This window comes from Capra hircus, chromosome 12 (genome assembly GCF_001704415.2).
Source record: "Capra hircus breed San Clemente chromosome 12, ASM170441v1, whole genome shotgun sequence".
Lineage (NCBI taxonomy): Eukaryota > Metazoa > Chordata > Mammalia > Artiodactyla > Bovidae > Capra > Capra hircus.
In genome coordinates this window covers 38,648,335-38,662,538 of record NC_030819.1, presented here as the reverse complement: position 1 = coordinate 38,662,538, position 14,204 = coordinate 38,648,335, and the positions used below count along the sequence as shown (strand labels likewise).

General features: G+C 38.0%; 1 protein-coding gene across 2 annotated transcripts in view; it reads left to right on the top strand.

The window, feature by feature from the left end:
- Positions 1–12,862, top strand: part of PIBF1 (progesterone immunomodulatory binding factor 1) — a 229,464-nt gene extending 216,602 nt beyond the window's left edge. Inside the window, exons 17-18 of one of the 2 annotated variants that reach the window (XM_005687655.3) lie at positions 185–358; positions 12,066–12,862. In XM_005687655.3, coding sequence (XP_005687712.1) covers positions 185–358; positions 12,066–12,116 — 225 coding nt within the window. In that variant the 3' untranslated portion in view covers positions 12,117–12,862. The remainder of the gene's footprint in view (positions 1–184; positions 359–12,065) is intronic. The other variant, XM_018056511.1, reaches the window with a different exon arrangement.

Below are 14,204 nucleotides of genomic sequence, written 5' to 3'. Positions count from 1 at the left end.
TTTTTGTGCATCATTATTGAACATTAATATGTAGTTATTTTCACAACTTTCCTCATTTATGTAATGTATTGTTTCAATGTTTTTTCTACTTCAAGAATAAAAATAAATGTTTTAACATCAATATCATGAGTTCTGCTTGCTAAAATCATACTTGCCTTCCTCTTCTATTTTCATGTATCAACAGGAATTGGCAGCAATGAAACAGATTATCACTCACATGCGTAGTAAGCGTTCTGAGGACAACTTACTTTTCACTAAAATGGAATCCAAAAATGTGACAGAAAATCAGAAATCAAAGACTTTGAATGTGCCTAAAGAACCTGAAGACAATGTATTTATACCCAAACCAACACTGTTTGTAAGTACAACAAAAATTAATTTAGAATGTTAGTCTTTAGTTTTCGCTAAATATATTTGACTTAAATATCCTTCCTCTCACTCATATTGGTTTCAGACTAACTGTAATCATTTTACGAAAGGGCCTTGAAAGATCTGTATTAGTCCCTTTTCTAGTTAGCATATTGAACTTGCCCAGTAATTAGCATTAATATAGCACCTTCCATTCTCCAGGGACAAATTTTAAACGAATCAGAAACTCTTGATTTGACTGGTTTACAGCATGATCTCTCAGTTTTCATTAGGATGTAGCTGAGATCATACCTCTTTTGAAAGATTTTCTCTTGTATATAAAAGAAAGTTTATTATAGATAAAAGAGAAAATGCAGATAAGCAAAAAGAAGTTTGTTGCGGGGGTGGGGGGGGGGTTGTTTGTTTGTTTGTTGTTTTGGCCATGCCTCTCAGCTTAAAGGATCTTAGTTCCTGACCAGGGATTGAATTCCAGCCCTCAAGAGTGAAAGCGCTGAGTCCTAACCACTGGACAGCCAGGGAATTCCCTGTTTGCATCATTTATAAATTTACATAAGAATAAAAGGGATGTAAAATATCACCTGTCCCCTCTTATTTGTAAAATAATATATTTTGCTGTAAGGAGTTTCTTGTAAAGTATAAAACCAATCATATTAACATAAACCAAAAATCTGAAATGCATTATTAGGTAAAAATGTATGTACAGAGAAAGCAGTTAAAAAAAAAAAAACAAAACAAGAAATTAGAAATATTTGGATTAAAAGTAGAGAAAATAAATTATGAAATATTGAAAATGATGTTTTAATAATAATGAGAATTTAACAGAATCAAACTAGGAGTAACTTTATTAAATAGTTCACTTTACTTCAACACGGTTACCCCTCCATGCCTTAATTTCTCAGAAAAGGCATGATTTTTACCATCTGAGCATAGAGACTCAAAGCCAGAAAGATTTTCTGTATGATATTCTGAGTCAGTGAGTCCTCAGAATCTTAAACTTTTTTCAACTCCCTAGATGATTATAATAATCGGTCAAGTATGGGAACTTCTGATCTAAGCTGTTTCATTATACATTCAGAACATGCTACTCAAGATCAATGAGATGTGAGAGATTGCTTGGTGATTACATAGTTCAACCTCCTTTTTCAAAAAAATGACAGAGTTACAATCTAAATGAAATAAGGGATAATTATCATAAGGATCTATGTGGCAATAGACTGAGCTAACAGAATGGAGAAAACAGGAAATCTAGATTGACCAGCCTGGGAACAAGGCAGCCCTGTGGATTTCCAGGGCTGAGTCCATGGATCTTCTCCTCTAGTGGTACCTTGGTTTCTCGCTGTTTCTCTCTTAGTGTCTGCTCGCTCATGGTTTCCACCTCCTTATCCACTTGCTCACAGTTCCTTGTCTTGAGACGTGTTTCTCTGCATCCTTTGCCTAATCTGCTCTCTTCTAACTAGTTCTCTCTGTATTTTCCAAAGGCAAGAATTGAATCGGCACAGTTCCTCCTTATTGGGGGATGGATACCTCTTGTGGCAAGACGTGTTAAGGTTACTAGCCAGCTACTGAATGGCTGCCCTAACTAATGACCAGGGATCATCTGGTACCAAAGAAAGCTGCCTAGGGCTGTTCATTCAGAAGGGCTACGGCTAGGCAGGTTCTCCTCAGAAAGTCAGCTAAGATTATGGCAGACACTATGATGTGTCTGTTATTATAGCCTACAAGAAGAGAGCAGACTGAATATATAGATGCTAATGGGAAATGTAGCGTCGGATGAAAACCCCATGGTACAGCCAAATACCTTAAGCCTATCACACGCTCTGGTCTGCTTTTCTGACCCTTCTCTGTTTCAAGCAACAAACTACTCTTTCTGACCCTGACCTCCTACATGTCTGACTTTAGCTGGGTAAGTAACCTGATTCTGATATCCTGAAATCCTGTCACCAGTACAGAAGTAACAGATTTCTCCAGGATGTCAACATAAGGTTTTGCAAAGAGAAAACAGTTAAGATTTTAAATATAAAGTCTTAATTGAGTAGTTTTTATTTCCTCCTTTATGCTTATCTATATTTTCTTTTTTTCTACAATAATCTTTTTCTTATATACTAGAGAAAATGTTTCAAAAGAGGTGTAATCTCAGCTACATCCTAATGAAAACTGAGAGCTCATGCCATAAACCAGTCAAATCAAGACTGTGTTGCTAATAATGTAGAATTTGGAATGGGAACTGACCAGGTCACCTGGGGCGAGTCACTAAAATGCCCTGAACTGGTTCTTATCTATAAAATTAGGAGCGAGATTGCATGATAAAGGCCTGGACTTCTTTTTTACTAACATCCATGATTATCTTAAAGCATCATAATTTCTACAGTTACTGAGTATTTTCAATTTTCCATAGCAATGCTTTTCTTATGTTTTCTCTGATCTTGTTAATAGGAATTTATGGTGCTAATATTTGAAAGTAAGATCTAACCATTACATAATTTTATGGTTCTATAGCTAAAATGGAACATTTCTAATTTACTTCCAGATCCTTTGGCTGAAATTATTTGCTGTTGGTATTTTTCCCTAATATTAAATTCAATAATGGAGGGATGGATAGGTACGTGTTTATATATACACTGAAAATATGAAAATATACAGAAAGCCCCTGTTAAATGGGCAGTAGGGTAAAGGTGGATTCCCTGGTGGTTCAAATGGTAAAGAATCACCTGCAATGCAGGAGACCCAGGTTTGATCCCTAGGTTGGGAAGATCCCCTGGAGGAGGAAAGGGCAACCCACTCCAGTATTCTTGCCTGGGAAATCCCATGAACAGAGGAGCCTGGTGGGCTACAGTCTATGGGGTCACATAGTCAAACATGACTGAGCAACTATCACTTGCACTTGCTGGGTGAACGTAGAGCTGAGTTAGAGAAGAGAGAAGGGAGGAATAAGAACTTAAGACATTTTTCTTCACATAAGTTTATAATCATAAAAATGTCCTGCAGTGTTCATGTGATATTTACATACGAAGACAACCCCACAAGGTGTATTTTGTTTGTTTGTTTCTTTTTTTTGGCTGGCTGTGTCAGGTCTTAGTATCAGCACTCAGGATCTTTCCTGGCAGCAATAGGCTTCTCTCTAGTTGTGCTCGTAGGCTGCAGAGCAGGTGGGCTCTGTAGTTTGCAGCTCTCAGGGCCTCCGTGAGGCACCCGGGCTCAGTTGGAGGACATAGGCTTAGTTGCTCTGCTATACATGGGATCTCTGTTTCTCTGACCAGGGATGGAACCCACATCCCCTGCATTGGAAGGAAGTTCTCAACCTCTGGACCACCAGGGAAGTGTCTCCCACAAGTTGTATTCTGTAGGAAAACTCTTGGCTGTTGAAATCACACATGTTGGCAGGGTTATTATTCAGGCATTTTTGATGAACCAACAAAGACTAAACTGAACCATAGAATGTAAGTGCTTTGAGGATGGAAGCTGTGTTCCCATTGCCTTACATAGCACATGATCAAAGCAGATAATAAATATTTGGTAACATAGGACTTAAAAAAAAGAAAGTTATTTGCCTCCCCAATTTAGTTATCGTCTTAGCTGTTAAAACTCTAAACTCTGTGGGGAATTTTAGCGTTGAACTAAATAAACTACATGGGGTCACAAAGAGTCGGACACGACTGAGCAACTGAACAACAAATAAACTACAAGGAAAGTGAAAGCAGCAGCTTCTAAGACCACGTGCTGCTTCTGCATCAGGCAACACCACTCAGTCTCTTTCATCCGAAACTCACAGTTTGTTCCCACCAATAATCTGCTTTCTCTTTGGTTTTTAGCTGTCCTAGCCATTTTTACCTATCCCCTTCCTAGAAGACAACAAGAGCTATTTGAATCCTCTTTGTAGTAACTCTCCTCTCCTTTCAGAGCAGCATGGAACTGTCTTTTGCTAGTTGTCTGTTCCTTTCCCAAAATACCTTTATATTCAGGATTCATATCATTGTCATTATTTTGTCAATACTTTCTTTAAATACATATTAGCAACCCCACTGATAGTCTTGTCTCCAGGTAGATTGTGGTGGTTTGGTTGCTAAGTCATGTCCAACTCTTTGCAACCCCAGGGACTGTAGCCCACCAGGCTCCTCTATCCATGGAATTCTCCAGGCAAGAATACTGAAGTGGTAGCCATTTCCTTCTCCGGGGGAATCTTCCAGACTGAAGGATCGAACCCATGTCTCCTGCATTGCAGGCGGATTCTTTTACCACTGAGCCACCAGGGATTGTAGGCATTAAACAAAGAAAGAGCCTGAATCTCCAAATAGAATAGGGAACATAGTAAGAATACGCAGCACAAGCACGTAATTGAAGGGTCTGAATTACAGGGAGTTCATGATAGCATCCCGGTCTTGGCTTATACTGGTTACCTCATTGGCTAGTGTATGTTGAATGGGTAAATTACATTTATGTAATTCTTACAAAAATGATTATATAAACCACTTGATTCTCAAGAAGTGGTTTAGAAGGCTATGTGTAGTCATCTGAAGGCCAAACATGTTCAAGTAAGTTAAGCTGAACAAATGTGTGCTGACTCTATGGAGGACCTAAGCATTATAGAGCATCTGATCATGAAGAGAGAGTCAACTTTGGACTTCTCGGTCCAGCGCAGGGGGTGCAGGTTCGATCCCTGGTTGGGGAACTAAGATCCCACATGCTTCTTGTGTAGCTAAAAAATAAGAATAATTTTAAAGATAAAATGAAAATAAATACATTAAAAAGTTTGAAGTAAGTACTAAAAAAAAAGTCAGCTTTAAAGATGCTTGTCCTCCAAGATCAAGGATAAGAAAACAAATGAAAATAGTAAAAGGTGAAATTGGGTGGACTCTTTTAAAGGAAATACAAATTTATTATGAAAATTTAAAAAAAAAGAGAGAGAGAGATAATATGATGTTGATGGGCACCAGGAAAGAAAGCATTGAGGTTGATCTTGAAGAATGTCTAGGATTTGACAAGGACAATAAGGGTTAATGAGTAAGAAATTCTAAGAGCAGAGAGTGTAATATTCATGAAACATTTTCTAATTTGCTCCTTTTCATTATTCAAAATGAGAATGTTTAATAATCTGACTTAATACCTCTCCTACTACATTCTTATGCCAGGCTTTAGGCATTTCACCACTTAATGCTTTCTCTTAGGACAAAAGAAAAATACACATCAATAAGGTATACATAGAGTAGTCTGATTCAAAGAGGCAGGAATTATTAGAATGGTGGTTACCAGAAAGCAGGGGGAATGGGGAGTTATTATGTCTAATGTGTGCAGAATAAGCAAAATATTTTATGGCACACCAGGGTAAATGAACTTTGCTGGTAGGTTGAAGCAGCTCCAGCCATGTCTAAAGGCTCAGGGGCCAGTTGCTCATCATACCTCTAATGCTTTCTTGTCACACTTGTTTGGAAGCTCTGGTTTCACTATTTCATGTTGAATCTAGATTTGTCTCATCAGAACATGCTCAGAATCAGACCTCAAGATATCTAGCTATGTCTATTTACATTTTTAAAAATAATTTTGTAATTTCAGCTCTCAGGAATAGTAATAGCAACCCCTTTCTGATGTAATGTAGCTGTGAGCTAAATTAGAAATAACGATTCATTTTAGTACACGTGGAAGTAGAGCTGTGAGGACTCCACAATTTGGGGCAGTTTCTCATTTAGTCACTTCCTTGGTAGAAAAGCTGGTCGGCTCTCCTAGACTCATTTAAGTTGAGCCCTGCCTTTGAGGACTCGTAAATATTTGTTTCTTTGATTCCTAGTTTGTATCTTTGTTTTCAAAATACAGTGATTATATCTACCAAGCATAGTATTTCTTTACTTCAAAAAAGTGGTGCTGGCTGAACATTATTAATAGATTCTTAACTTCTAGCTCTCTTTCTAGATTCCAGGAATAATCTACCAGGGGTATTGTGTCTGCATTTATCAGTCAGCATTCTTCTCAATGTTATAATCCCCAAGTTATATATTAATGTTTTAGTTGTCTGTTTCTGGATGATACAAAAGTAGCTATCTTATCAGTTATTATCTCCCGAATCACATTGAAACAGTAAATTACTTCTGGTTGGTTTCCAGTTAATCCCATCATTTGTTTTTAACCACAGCCCCCTGAGCTCTTTCCTAGATCTGGTATACAGTTTACTTCAGGGCCTGCTAACACCACTAATCATGGGAGGTTTTCACTAATTTGTACTGTTTCTTTATAAAGTTACAAATATAATTAACCTAAACCAGCTCGGAAAATTAAAGCAGTGTTTTGGCTCAGATGGTAAAGAAGAACCCCAAGCCCTGAGTTAAGATCCCCTGGAAAAGGGAATGGCCACCTACTCCAGTTTTCTTGCCTAGAGAATTCCATGGACAGAAGAACCTGGCAGGCTACACAGCCCATAGGTTGCAAAGAGTCGGACACGACTAAGTGATTAAAATTTATCTGCAAAAATTTATACAAAAGTTCACTCTAAGTGGTTTGTATGTCTAGGACTTCCCCGGTGGTCCAGTGAGAATCTGCCTGCCAGTACAGGGGAGACAGGTTCCATCCCTGATCTGGGAAGATTCCGCATACCAGAGGAGCTAAAACTGTGTGTCACAACTACTGAGCCCACAGTCTCTAGATCCCATGCTCTGGAACAAGGGACCCCATTCACTGCAACTAGAAAAAAACCCATGTGCGGTAACCAAGATCCAGTGCAGCCAAAAGTTAATTAATTAATTCAGGAGTTTGTATGTCTAATATATGTCTAATGTGTTTATATATAAAATATATTATCAAAAGGGTTTCATATCATGGAACCTCTGAGAATCTTAATTCTTTTTAACTGTGAAATAGAAAATAAAGATGCTCCTCAGAAGATTAACTCTGTTAATGACTGAAGAGGCATAGCAAAATTTGTTACCTAAAATACCATCTTATGGGTAGAAGAGCTAAACAACTTCAAGATAGTAACATAAAAGAAACATTACTGTTAAATAGGTAAAAGAGTGGAATTACCAAAATAAAAAGCAGTTAGTTCTGTATCTGAATTTTTGTACCCACTTTATTTAACAGTCATCTATCAGGGGTTGGCAAATTTTTCCTTAAAATGCAAGATAGTAAATATTCTAGGCCTTAAGAGGCACATGCATATTGTTTTGCTTTTTACCTTTCTTTAAAAATGTTAAATCCATTCTTAGCAGGCAGTCCATATAAAAACAGACCATGGACCATAGTTTGCCAGTCAGTGATCTATCTTAATGTAGTTTGCTCAGTACTAATCAGGAGTTGGTAAAAGCTTAGAAACTTCCAGTGTCTGGAACTTTGGGCTGTCACTAATGGATAGTACCTTACTGACAAAATATCTAAAAACAGAGAATGCATGTGTCATAGGATCTGAAATCAGCTTTCCAGAATCACTATTATCTCCAAGGAATTTGTTTGAATTTTGCTAGTGTTTAGATATAGATACTGATGTAGATGAGAAGTTGACCTATTCTATCGTAATGTTATTCACCGGTAACCTGAGTTTCAGACAGTGACTGAGGGCAGAAGTTTACCAGTAGAAAGACTGAGCGTGCCTTGAGTTCATACCACAGAATATGCTATTTCCATATCTTACTGGTTATTATCATTCCCACTCAATAATGGCAGTGTTACTTAGAATCATTAATAGTGCCCGCCTTACTTGTAAATGGTGATATTACCTGATTAGTTGGAGCCATATTATAGCATTACTGTGGTGTCATTTTCTTTCACATTGCATAGGGGCAACTCTTGAATATAAACTCTCGTGAGAATTCATAGCCAGACTTAATTAGAACTGAGAGGTGTCTCTCCTAGCTAAGCCTAACATCATTCATTCATTTTAAAAAATGTTTATTGAGCCCTTACCTTATGCCAAGTACTGTTAGAGGTAATAAGGATATAAAAATTTCTCCTTCCATCTTCCATGAGTGCTTACATTCTTTTATGAAAATTAAACTATAAATTGACAAGCAAAAAACAAATTGTGGAGAAATTGGAAAATTAACAAATGCTATAGGAAAAAATAAAACAAGATGGGGAGTGAGGAATAGAGGGGGTGGCCTCCTCAAGAAGGTGACACTTAAGACTTGGAAGAAATAAAATCAAATGCTCAAGAGTTTTGAGCAGCTGGGTTTTGCTAAATCTCATCATTATCTTAATATTAAGTCAGTATACCCAGGTAAAAATAGATTCCGATGGGAACTTGCTTTGCTATTAAACATGTAGGAAATGAGTTCCTATTACTTCTTTTTTTTCTATTTTAGAATACAAAATATCTAATAAAATATGTGACTTTCTGTAACAGCAAAGTCCAGGGAGCTCACACTGGAATCTACCCTTTTTCAGTGTTTCTGCTTTTTTCAAAACATTTTTATTTATTTCCTTTTGTGGCCATGTGCACACTGCTTTATTTGTTTGTTTTTCTCTGTCTGGTTTCGGAGATCGGAGATTGCTCTCTCGTTGCAGTGTACGGGCTTCTCCTTGCAGCGGCTTCTCTTGTTTCGGAGCACGGGCTCTAGGCATGCGGGCTTCAGTTGTTGTGGTGCACAGGTTCAGTAGCTCCTCGACATATGGAATGTCCCAGACCAGGGACTGAACCCGTGTCCCCTGCACTGGTGGATTCTTATCTGCACTTCCTGGGAAGCCGAGAGGCTGATAAATGTAGTTTTTCATTACTCTCATAATAAAATCAGAGTTCTGTGTTTCAGAAGAGAAAAATAGATGTAACCCAGGAAACCAGCCGGCCATGTCATCTGTTCAGTTCAGTTCAGTCGCTCAGTTGCGTCTGACTCTTTGCGACCCCATGAATCACAGCACGCCAGGCCTCCCTGTCCATCACCAACTCCCGGAGTTCACTCAGACTCACGTCCATCGAGTCTGTGATGCCATCCAGCCATCTCATCCTCTGTCGTCCCCTTCTCCTCCTGCCCCCAATCCCTCCCAGCATCAGAGTCTTTTCCAATGAGTCAACTCTTCGCATGAGGTGGCCAAAGTTACTTCATGGCAAATAGAAGGGAAAAAAATGGAAGCAGTGGCAGATTTTCTTTTCTTGGGGTCCAAAATCACTGTGGATGGAGACTGGAGCTATGAAATTAAAAGACAGTTGCTCCTTGGAAGGAAAGCTGTGGCAAACCTAGACAGCATATTCAAAAGCAGAGACATCACTTTGCAACAAATGTCCTTATAGTCAAAGCTACCAGTAGTTGTGTATAATTGTGAGCCATAAAGAAGGCTGGGCACCGAAGAATTAATTTTTTCGAATTGTGGTGCTTGAGAAGATTCCTGAGAGTCCCTTGGACAGCAAGAAGATGAAACCAGTCAATCCTAAAGGAAATCAACCCTGAGTATATATTGGAAGGACTGTTGCTGAAACTCCAATACTTGGGCCACCTGATATGAAGAGCTGACTCTGGAAAAGACCCTGATGCTGGGAAAGATTGAAGGCAAAAGGAGAAAAGGGCAGCAGAAGATAAGATGGTTGGTTAGTATCGCTTACTCAGTGGGCATGAATCTGAGGACAGTGGAAGACACAGGAGCGTGGCATGCTACAGTCCATAAGGTTGCAAAGAGTCAGACAAGACTTAGCGACTGAACAGCTACAACCGTACATGCATAACAGGCTTCCCTGATGGCTCAGTGGTAAAGAGCTCACCTGCAAATGCAGGAGACGTGGGTTTGATTCCTGGTTCAGTAAGATCCCCTGGAGAAGGAAATTGCAACCCACTCCAGTTTTCTTGCATGGGAAATACCATGGGCAGAGGAGCCTGGCAGGCTTACAGTCCATGGGGTCGCAAAAGGGTCGGACATAACTCAGCAACTAAACATACACACACACATACATAATACTAAAAGAGCTTTTAGTATCCATTGATTGAGAAAATGTAGATGTGCAAATTCTATGCCTTTTTCTTGGGCTATACAATTTGCTTTCACATTTTTTTATCCTCGAGCCACAGGTAAAACCAGTTTATGTCATGCCTTACTGAAGAGCATAGTTTCTCAGAGTGGAACCTGCTCCTCCTCTGGCAGGTCAGCTAGCATTCTGGTTTGTACTTCGGTTTCTTTTGGATCTGGTTAGCCCCCGTCACCTTTGAATTCTCTTGGAAGATAAAACCTGGCTTTTCCCTGTTTCACCCTGAAGGCTTCTTTCACCTTTAATACTAAGGACTTTGGACTTTCTATTAAAGAAAAACAACTGAAGTGTTTTAATGCAGGTTTGCATTTTAGAAAGATAAGCTTGGAAGGATTGTGGGTGATGAACAGAAGAGATAGTCAAATCAGAATTAGGAAATTCTTGCAGGAATGAAGCAGAAATAAAGGCCCAAGGTCTTTTGGAGTCAAGATAGAGAATAAGGAATGTAAAAGATATTTATGTAAATGTTAAGGACTGTTTAGAATGAAGACAGCAAGCGGGAAAAAAAAAAAAAAAGAAAGCTAAGATGAAGAAGAATCAAACATTTTTGGTTTAGATGACTGAACAAAATATGGTACCATTCGCCAAGACAAAATATGAAGGATTGGGGGAGTTCCTTTTGACATACTGAATTTTAGTTGCCTTTAGGTGTTGTGTAAAAGTATCTGTAGCATACATATGGGGTCTGAGGAAGGAGGTGGAGGGACTACTGATGTATATGGTGATAACCGAAGGTGGCCAAGGGCATGGCTATGGTCAAGAGGAGCTGACCATTGATGTCACTTCTAATATTTTGTGCATTCAGCTATGGCATATGAGAAAGAAAATTATAATTTATCATACCTACCTATATGCCAGTGTACATATATTTTTATGTATTTAGGAATGTGGTTCTTCATAATTGTAAGGAGCTATAAGTGGGAAAGGAGTAACTGCATATGTGATTTATTACATAAAATAAGATGTTTTTATTGGAATCAGTACCTTATATAGATTTCTGAGTTTTACTGCAGCCCACCTTCCCTGCTCCTTTGTTACCACTCTGTATAGCCAGGCTCTTTGGGACTGAAATGATTGAGCAGTGAACCCAAAAAGTACTCTGATTGGTCAACATAACATCATACAGTCAAAACGAACAAACTTTTTGGCCAACCCTATACTTAACAATTCAGAATACCCAAAGCACAATGATTTAGATTTAGAAATTCTTCACTAAGTAACTACTGAGTGAATGAGTATCTATATAGATAGATAAGACAACTAAAAAGAAACTGTGGCCTTGGTTGGTTTTTTTTTTTTTAATAATTTTCTTTGAAAAATAGAATAAATTCATAAAATGCTCACCTCTGTGCTCCTGCTGCTGCTGCTAAGTCGCTTCAGTCGTGTCTGACTCTGTGCGTCCCCATAGATGGCAGCCAACCAGGCTCCCCCATCCCTGGGGTTCTCCAGGCAAGAGTACTGGAGTGGGGTGCCATTGCCTTCTCCGGCTCACCTTTGTAGAATATGTTAAATGCAGACTTTAAGCCAGAAAACACAGCTGTGTATTTTTTTTAATAGACATTCCAGTGGGAGATTATTTCTGACAAAAGACAAAATCTTTGCCCTTAAGTATCCTTCTGAATTATAGAACGCAATTATTTACTATAATTTTACAGAAAAATTCCCAGTGTATATAGTTGCTTTGTTCTTTGAATTGCTTCTCTTGTACTCTTGTCCTTCTTATAAGCATTTTACTTAATTTTATTTTATTCTTTTATTTTTTTCACAGACCAAGAAAGAAGCACCTGAGTGGTCTAAGATACAAAAAATGAAGACCTAGTGTTTTGGACAGATTCCCGAAGTTCTTTTTCTGATGACCAGAAAGTTTATCTTAATTATGTACCTGACATTTTTTAAATAGCTAATTTGAAGCTTATTTTAACTGAACATTAAATTAACAAATTTTATCATAATAATCAAAATACATAAAATGTAAATATTTGGTTTATCTATTTTGTTAAAAAATAAATATTGTGTACTCTATTATGATTTAAATTTTGGAACTTTCATAATTCTTTGAGTCATTTTAAACATGTGGCTTATAAATATTTTGGTTAGCTGTTTTATTGGTGAATATTTTCCTAACCACATAAATTTTGAATTGTCATAACACAAATACCAAGACACTTTACAATTTTTAAATTAATAATCATTTGTGAAGAATACTAGAAAACATTTCAAATGCCTGATAATGGTAGTCAGAGATCATGTTAGTGTATATGAATTGCTGATTCTTTCTTGGAGTCTGTTTTTTTCTTACATTTCATATCACTGCTCACCAATACAATCCTTTACAAAGTCTGTTATTCCATTGGTCAAGTAAAAATTTGGTGGAAAGTGTCTTGTTACTTTGGTTGAAACAGTGCTGATTCAGATGCAGTATGGACCAAATAGCATTTTCTCTTTTTCTTGTCATAAATATGTTCCATTTCTTATTCAAAAGTTACAATTTAGAAGAAAGAAGAGGAGTGAAAGAGAAAGAAAAAGAAATATATTTTTATGTATCAGATTTTCTTAACTACTGTTGGCATAAAGTGTAAAAGTAAAGTGAAGTCGCTCAGTTGTGTCTGACTCTTTGCAACCCCATGGATTGTAGCCTGCCAGGCTCCTCTGTCCATGGGGTTTTCCAGGCCAGAATGCTGGAGTGGGTTGCCATTTCCTTCTCCAGCCGTTAACACAGAGGCTGGATAATTTTTGTTCAGGATGGGAGTAGGGGGCAGTTCTTTGCTTTGTGGAATGTTTTATCAACACCGCTGGCCTCTACCACTAGATGAAAGTGGCATTCCCACCCACCCCACCCCCAGTTACGACAATCAAAACCCTCTCTGTCCCCTTGAACTCCTAGTGAAGAACCATTGATACACATTTTATCAGTGATTATCCGTGTAGATATGAGAAAAGAATCTATCTGATCACTGTGTTCTTTGAAAGTTTACAAGTGTCATTCATAAGCTATTAGTTGAGTGTGAGAGAACAGAAAAAGCCTTTGATAATAACATACACTTGTAAATCTACTGTTGGCCTAAAAGCCCTAATCTACTGCTTCCCTTTTATTTCATTTGGATACATCTGAAATACGATTTTTTGCAACAAAGTTTTGTTTGTTTAGCCTCTCTTCAGGCACACATTCTGATTCCAGATATCTTTCAGTTCAGTTCAGTTCAGTCGCTAAGTCGTGTCTGACTCTTTGTAACCCATGAATTGCAGCACGCCAGGCCTCCCTGTCCATCACCAACTCCCGGAGTTCACCCAAACCCATGTCCATTGAGTCGATGATGCCATCCAGCCAGATACCTTTATAATTCATTAAACCTAAACATGTAGACATAATTTATTTCCTTCCAAAATGCTAGAAGAGAATGTCTATTTTATTTTCAATTCTAGTTATTTATCTGAAAGCATTTTATAATTTAGTTCAGTGTAACTCCATTTGTTATATGTACATATTTTAATATAAAGGATTACTGATTGATAGTCCAAGTTAAAGTAATGATGTGGGCAAAAACACAGAAGCAGGAAAATTTAGAGCTAATTTTAAAAATAGAAAACACAATGATGAAGAAATTTTAAAAATCTTTCTCCCTTCAAATCCCTGTTTTTTCCCTTTTGCCCTTCCTTTCATTTCTAGATATGAATTACTCCTTTAAAAAATACAGTTCTTTCTGTCATTTCCTACCATACCATAGCCATAGGTCGCTCAGTCGTGTCCGACTCTTTGCGACCCCAAGGACTATAGCCTGTCAGGCTCCTCTGTCCATGGGATTTTCCAGGCAAAAGTGCTGGAGTGAATTGCTATTTCCTTCTCCAGGGGACCTTCCCAACCCAGGAATCGAACCCGGGTCTCCCGCATTGCAGGCAGACACTTTGC